We start from the raw sequence: 7,244 nt of genomic DNA on the forward strand, positions 1-7,244 counted from the left end.
CTACTTGTGATCTCTGTGTGTTACATAAATAAATACAGCCTGTAAAAAAGAAAGAAGGAAAAAGAAAAAACAAAAACCAAGGGAAGTAGGGAGTGCCAGGAGAGTACTCTTTTTTAGAGTTGTCAGAGGAAGGCCTCACTTAGAGGTGACATTTTAGCAGTAGACCTGATCAAAGCAAAGCATTATCTCCTCTGATAGAAATCTTAGTGGTTTTTTTTTTTTAAATAAACTTACAGATTTATATATGAGCTTTATAATCAAAGAGAACCCCAAGAAGAGTCAAAAATTATTTTCAGCATGTGCGGAACACCTGCAGACATCAGAGTTTCTCTTAAGGCTGCAGTAATTAAAACATTTTGGTATTGCTTTAGAGATAAGCAGATAGATTAGCAGAATGTAATAGAACTTAGGGGCTAACTTGCATGTTTATTGGAAATTTAGTAACAAAAATAACATTGTCAATCAGTAGGGAAAATAATTTATATTCAGTAAATGGGATTGAAACATTTTGGCTGTCTATTTAGGAATAAAAATTTATAACTCACTATATATGAATTATGGATGGTTTGAAGATCTAAATGTACAAAACAAGTTAGGAACATTTTGGGTAACAAGAAATTAATTATGACCACAGGGAAGAATTCCCAGCTTTATTGAGATATAATTGACAAATAACACTGTGTAAGCTTAAGGCGTGCAACATAATGATTTGTTATATGTATATATTATGAAATGATGATCACAGTAAGCTTAGTTAATATATCCACCTCACATAGTTGTTAATTTTTTTTTTTTTTATTAACACATAATGTATTATTTGCTTTAGGGGTAGAGGTCTGTGAATCATCAGTCTTACACAATTCACAGTATTCACCACAGCACATACCCTCCCCAGTGTCCATAACCATAACCCAATCACCCTATCCCTCCCGCCTGGTTTTTTTTGGTGGTGGTGAAAAAATTTAAGATCTACAGTCTTAGCAACTTCTAAATGTACAGTAGAGTATTGTTAACTAGAGTCACCATGCTCTACATTAGACTCCCAGAACATCTTTATAACTGGAAGTTTGTACCCTTTGACCAGCAGCCTGCGTTTCCCCCATCCCCCACCCCCTGGCAACCACTATTCTGCTACACTCCGTTGCTAAGAGTCTCATTTTTTTAGATTCCACACATAAGTGAAATGATGCAGTATTTTTCTGTCTTTGATTGATGGGAAGAAGTGTCTTGATAGGTTTTGGGCTTTGCTTATCATAGCATGTGCTGCCCCGGAGTGTTTAGTAAACATTTGGGGCATGTAGACCTCACTTCTGGAAAAAATAATGGCTTCAATGACATAGAATTCACATGCCATACAGTTCACCCATTTAAAGTAAAATTAATTGGTTCTTAGTATATTCACAAAGTTGTACAACAATCTTTACTGTCAATTTTAGAACAACTTAGTCATTCCATAAAAGAAACCCCGTGCCCATTAGTAGTCACTACCAGTTTCTCCCTCGGCCCCTCCTCACCCAGGCCTGTACAACTGCTAATTGACTTTCTGTATGGACTTGCCTGTTCTGGACATTTCATATAAATAGCATAGAGTATGGAGTCTGATGTGTCTGGCTTCTTTCACGGAGGGTGTTTTTAACATTACTCCCTCATTTTTTTTTTTCCTAGTTCATTTCTTTTTGTTGCCAGATATTCTGTTGTATGGATATGCATTTTATTTATTTATTTTATTTATCCTTTCGTCAGTTGATAGACATTCAGGTTGTTTCTACTTTTGACTGTTGCAGATAACACTGCTTGAACATCTGGTACAGGGTTTTTTTGACATATATTTCTGTTTCTCTTGAGTGTATACATAGGAGTGGATTTACTGGGTTCTGTGATAACTGTTTAAGGAACTCCTAGACTGTTTTCCAAAGCAGCTATACCATTTTTACAATCCCACCAATGTCTGAGGGTCCCGCTTTTCTCTCTGTCCTTACCAGCACTTACTAATAGCTGTCTTTTTTTTTCTTTTAAGACTTACTTGATAGAGAGTGAGTATGTATGCACGCTTTGGGGGGTGGGGGAGAGGGAATCTCAAGCAGAGTCCTGCTGAGTGCAGAGCCCCATGCAGGGCTTAATCCCACAACCTGAGCCGACTGAGACGCCCAAGTGCCTCTACAGCTAGCTGCTTTACTATAGCTGGCCTAGCATGTGTGGTGCGGGGTCAGTGTGGTTTTGATTTTCATTTCGCTGAGGGCTGGTGATGTTGATCATTTTTCCGTGCACTTATCGGTCATTTATATATCTTCTGTGGAGAAATACTTTTTTCAGATCCTTTGCCCGTTTAATAGAATGTTTTGTCTTTTTATTATTGAGTTGTATCTAGAATATATTTTAAAAGTCTTACAAGTTCCTTATCAGACATGTGATTTGCAAAAATCTCGCATTTTATGGATTGTTTTCATATAATTACTGTCCTTTGAAGGTCAGTACTGCACTTTTAGTAATAGGCCAGTTAAATATCTGAAGGGTTTACTATGAAAGTTGTACTTGTATTACAGTATTGCTAAAAACAGTTATTTTCATTTACATATTAGTACTTTTAACCAAAATAATGGTTTTTGAGGCTAGAAAGTAGGTGATGTTCAGTATACTCGAACGAGATCATTTCAGACTGCTTAAGCAAAAATAATTTGATGTTGAAGAGGATCTTTGGAATCTTAGCCGAACAAGCCACTCATGATTTTTGTAGGTTATTAATCCTACAGCCTCACCATCCATTTCAGTGACAGCTTTGAATATTATGTTAGGAAGAATATATCTCTGCAGATAACACATAGTAATCTTAAGTTTCATGCTAAATTATGCCCTGAATTAATGGTAGTTATTTGTTTAGTATAGTTCTGGCTTCTTTTTTTAACAATAGCTTTATACATACAGGTGTTTTTCCCTGCCCATCAGATAGCCATCGTACTGGAGCTCAGTTAGTAGTCACAATCTCTGCTTCTCAGTTATATGGTCCTTACAGGTTTTAACACTCAACTTCACAAATGCTGATATAGGGAGAGAGATTTGAGAATGCTAAGGCAGAGTTAGGAAGGTAAATCTTCAGACGTCTTAATCATTGGTCTTCTGGGGAGAAGAGTCGTTGAGTCTGGGAAGGAATTAGGAAGTTCATGTTGGGCATTTGGTTTTCTGTTCTCTTTTGATTTTATTTTGTTCTTTGCTATTCTGTATGAAGTGTTGATCTTTTTTTTTTTTTTTAAGGATTTTATTTATTTATTTGGCAGAGATCACAAGTAGGCAGAGAGGCAGGCAGAGAGAGAGGGAGGGAAACAGGCTCCCTGTTGAGCAGAGAGCCCAATCCAGGGCTTGATCCCAGGACCCTGAGATCATGACCTGAGCTGAAGGCAGAGAGGCTTAACCCACTGAGCCACCCAGGCGCCCTGTGTTGATCTTTCTTTTTTCACCCTAGTTCATTTCTTTTTGTTTCAGGATAGAAACTGCATCAAGGGTTTAACATTTTTAGAATGCATATAATTTTATTACTGGTGTTTACTATTTATATTTCTTCTTGTCTGAATTGTTTCCTTACACCTTTTCTGTTTTGTGTAAGATACGGATCCAGCTAAGTGGTTAGTCACATAACAGGTCTTTGAGCTTCTGTTTTGTGCCCAGGCTTTCTTAAAATTTTTAAGACCTGAGACGGGATCGTTATTTGAAGGCATTAGGAGCTTAAGTTGGTGGTTTTCCACCAGGGGCAGTTTTGTCCCCCAGGAGACATGTGACAATGTCTGGAGACGGTTTTTATTGTCACAACAAGGGGGTGCTCCTGGGTGGCAGCCAGCCTGGTGGGTAGAGGCCCGTGATGCTGTTAAGCATTATGCAGTGTGCAAGAAAGCCCTCCCCTGCCCCACCCCACCCCCAGAGAATGACCTGGTTCAAAATGTTAATAGTGCCATAGTTTGAGAAACCAAACTCGCCTGTGAAATAGAGCTTTGTGCTGTTTAACTCAGACAAATATTTGAGCTTCAGGTAATTCCTGATCTGGAGAGAGATCAGTATGAGTTGGTCCTAGAGGACAGTTAGGCTCTAAAGGGGAAAATTAGGATATTCCTTTGTCAGAAGAAAGAAATGACAGGTCCTTGGGGAGAGAGAGGGTAGTGGATGTGGGAGAAAGTTGACATGTTTCTTAGCCTAGAAAATGGTAGAGTGGTGACAGAATTGTTGAGTATTTTATTTTTTAAATGCTGCTCGAACACAGGTAGGAAAGACTATTTGTAGATGGTATGAGGTGGAAGAAAGAGACCATGGAATTCTGACCTGCCCAGGCTGGAAAGAGTTTGTTACTGTTGTAATTGAAAGTTGATCGTGGTCTCTGCAGTTTCAACTGTAGGAGCATTGTCTCCCCTAAGTGGCATCCGGACTGTCTGGAGGCATCACAGCCTTTCCTGTAGCATTGCTCGAGTGTTCTCTTGGTACACTTGTGCCTCGACAGGTTCAGGGAAAACGATAATTAAGCTACAGGCCATGCCATTGAGGAGCCGTACGTAGTCTGATGGGTTATTCTGCGTTTCGGTTATCTTGCCTCCAAATGTTGAATCTTTTTTCAGTGTGTTTTTTACTGATTTTCTTTTATATTTAAACTGGTGTAACAGTGGAATGGCTGTCCTAGTGAACGTATACTTGTCTTCATGTTGTGCTCTATATATTTTCACAGCCTGGTCAGCATCTTCAAGAGCTTTCTTTCCTGTGTTTTTTCAGGTTGTAGTTCCCCCGCTCCCTGGAAAAGCATTTTTGCGCCAGCTTCCTTTTAGAGGAGATGATGGAATATTTGATGATAATTTTATTGAAGAAAGGAAGCAAGGACTGGAGCAGTTTATAAACAAGTGAGTACTTTCTGTACCTCGAGGTTTAAGAGGGAATAGTGTTCTGATCCGACTTCAGGTGGATACTAGTAGTTTAGGTCTGAAGCTGAACGGTAACACTACTTTTCTTTTTGGCCATTTCCTGTTTGTACCATTTGAATAAAGTAGAAGTATGTAACAAGTTGAAGATCATGTGATAAATATTAACACACTTGAGTGATTAAAATGAGTAGCTTTGTGTTGACCTAAGTTTTGTATTTGTTTTTCATAGTTAATTTATGCAAATTACATTTAAAATTGCAGCATTTAAAAAATACAGTTTTACTTATGATTCTTTCTCATTTAAGGTATGTTCTAGCATGAACAATAAAACTTACAGTACACTTGCAATCATTTTGTTTGATTGCAAATGGAGGTATTATCAGCATGTCTTATGTAAAGGTACACATTTAAAATGTTCATGGCAGAATGTATTTTTTTCAAAATGTAAGAAGACCTGAGATTTTGGTTTTTAAACCAAATTTCTAGCTTTTAATTTTACTCCTTTGGAAATACAGCAGTTTTTAAAAACCAAAGTAATAGAATTATGCCAGGAAAGGGATCGCTGTAATTGTGCATTGGCCTTAAATTTAACCAAATAAAATCAAATGCTGGAGAATATGGTTGTGTGAGCTTACGTATTAATCAACACTTCAGTTTTTACCTAGTAATAAAGATTGAAGATCTGTGAGTGGTTAAACAGGAGGGAAAGTTGTACAAAGCCTTAAACTTTTACTTAAGTGCTGTAGCACGTCACTTTTGTTGTCTTACGAATATGTTTTCCTGTAGGAGAAGGGAACGCCGCCAGCTGAGGTGGTTTTGTAATTCAGAGATAGAAGTCTGGTCACCCATCTGTATCTTATGTGTAGTCTGCAATGGAAACCTTTAAAGCAAGCCAAAAAGAAAAAACTGGACACTTACATCTCTTTCTTAATATTTTGAGCTTTTAGTGAACTTCAGTATATTTCTAATTCTGATCCTGTAGCTTTTCCTTCTTTAAAATGTGTTCATAGAATTAATGACATGTTTTACCTTTGACATTAAAATTCATTTAGGTTTCTTGTGAATATACCCAGTAATATATAAAGAAGTGAATTGGTCACTTGTTCCAGAAGCAGTGCAGAGCAGGTGATTAAATGTTTTCTAAATGACCCCAGTGAGCCAAAGGAAAGGAAATATCAACCATTTGCTGAGAGAGCATAGCCTTGTGAGCAGTCCAGACTAACACGTAGTATTACTAAATCATACATGCTTCTTAACCTTAGAAAATGTGTGTTTGACCCACCAGGCTTTCTTTTGAAAAATACTGGACTAAGTGTGTGTTTTTTAATTCCTAGGGTCGCTGGTCATCCTCTGGCACAGAATGAACGTTGTCTTCACATGTTTTTACAGGATGAAATTATAGATAAAAGCTATACTCCATCTAAAATAAGACATGCCTGAAATTTGGTGAGAAGGGGCAAAAACAAAAACAAAAAAAAAAAAAAAACACACCTCTCCGTGACTATTAATGGTTCATACGCACCAGTGAAGAAGTTCTAACTAACTCTCAGCATGCCGCACAAAAACTGGTATAACATGCCCTCGGTATACTAACATCCATACGCTCAGTTTGGTTTGGTTTTGTTTTGGCAGTTGACAAGAAGTTAATTTGCTTTAGTGAAAATCCCTCCTTCCAGCCTTTCTATATAAATAGCTCTTCCTTGCCGTTCTAATGTGGTCCCCATGATCACCTCGCAGACCTGTTACTCCAGTATAACCCGCAGTGTCCTAACTAAAGTTACTGACTTGGTCTTATCTGCACAGTTTTTGTGTCCTGTTTGCTTCTTGAATCTGATTAACTAGAATATTTCTCTTATCCTTTTTAATATGTGATGTCCCTTGACCTAATTTATGTGTAGAAGCACTACACCATTGGTTTCCAGTCCCCTGTGTGTAAGATACACACTTGTGTGCAGAAAAGTCTCCCTTCAGGCTTGTAATACCCTTCACGTGGAAGATTAATGAGGGAAATCTTTATATTCTGTATAAAAACAAAATCAAATTTATATACTAAAATCATTTGTCTAAAAATTTAAGTTGTTTTCAAATAAAAAATAAAAAAGCATTTCTGATATGCACTGATTGTGTTGCCTCCGGCTGCTCCCCCCCCCCATGGCTTTCCTGCTTAACTCACTGTTGAGAGGGATTATTTACTAATTATATACTTCTCATTCCTGTAACTCCATTCCTCTTAAACAGTGGTGATATCAAATATGCTACCACCTTTTGAATTGGGGTATTTTCTTTTATACAACAAAAAAAGTGATGTACTAGAAAAAGCATTCCTTAAAGCTTACTGAGTTGTTATGAAGC

General features: G+C 37.5%; 1 protein-coding gene across 2 annotated transcripts in view; it reads left to right on the forward strand.

The window, feature by feature from the left end:
- The window catches only part of SNX3 (sorting nexin 3), a 43,952-nt gene extending 36,956 nt beyond the window's left edge, over positions 1–6,996 (forward strand). For both annotated transcript variants that reach the window (XM_045080235.1, XM_004753456.3), the window contains exons 3-4: positions 4,747–4,871; positions 6,227–6,996. In XM_045080235.1, coding sequence (XP_044936170.1) covers positions 4,747–4,871; positions 6,227–6,332 — 231 coding nt within the window. In that variant the 3' untranslated portion in view covers positions 6,333–6,996. The remainder of the gene's footprint in view (positions 1–4,746; positions 4,872–6,226) is intronic.
- Positions 6,997–7,244: the final 248 nt, after the last annotated feature.

Source organism: Mustela putorius, unplaced genomic scaffold (assembly GCF_011764305.1).
Source record: "Mustela putorius furo isolate JIRA1106 unplaced genomic scaffold, ASM1176430v1.1 tig00000450_pilon_pilon_pilon, whole genome shotgun sequence".
In the NCBI taxonomy this organism is placed as follows: Eukaryota; Metazoa; Chordata; class Mammalia; order Carnivora; family Mustelidae; genus Mustela; species Mustela putorius.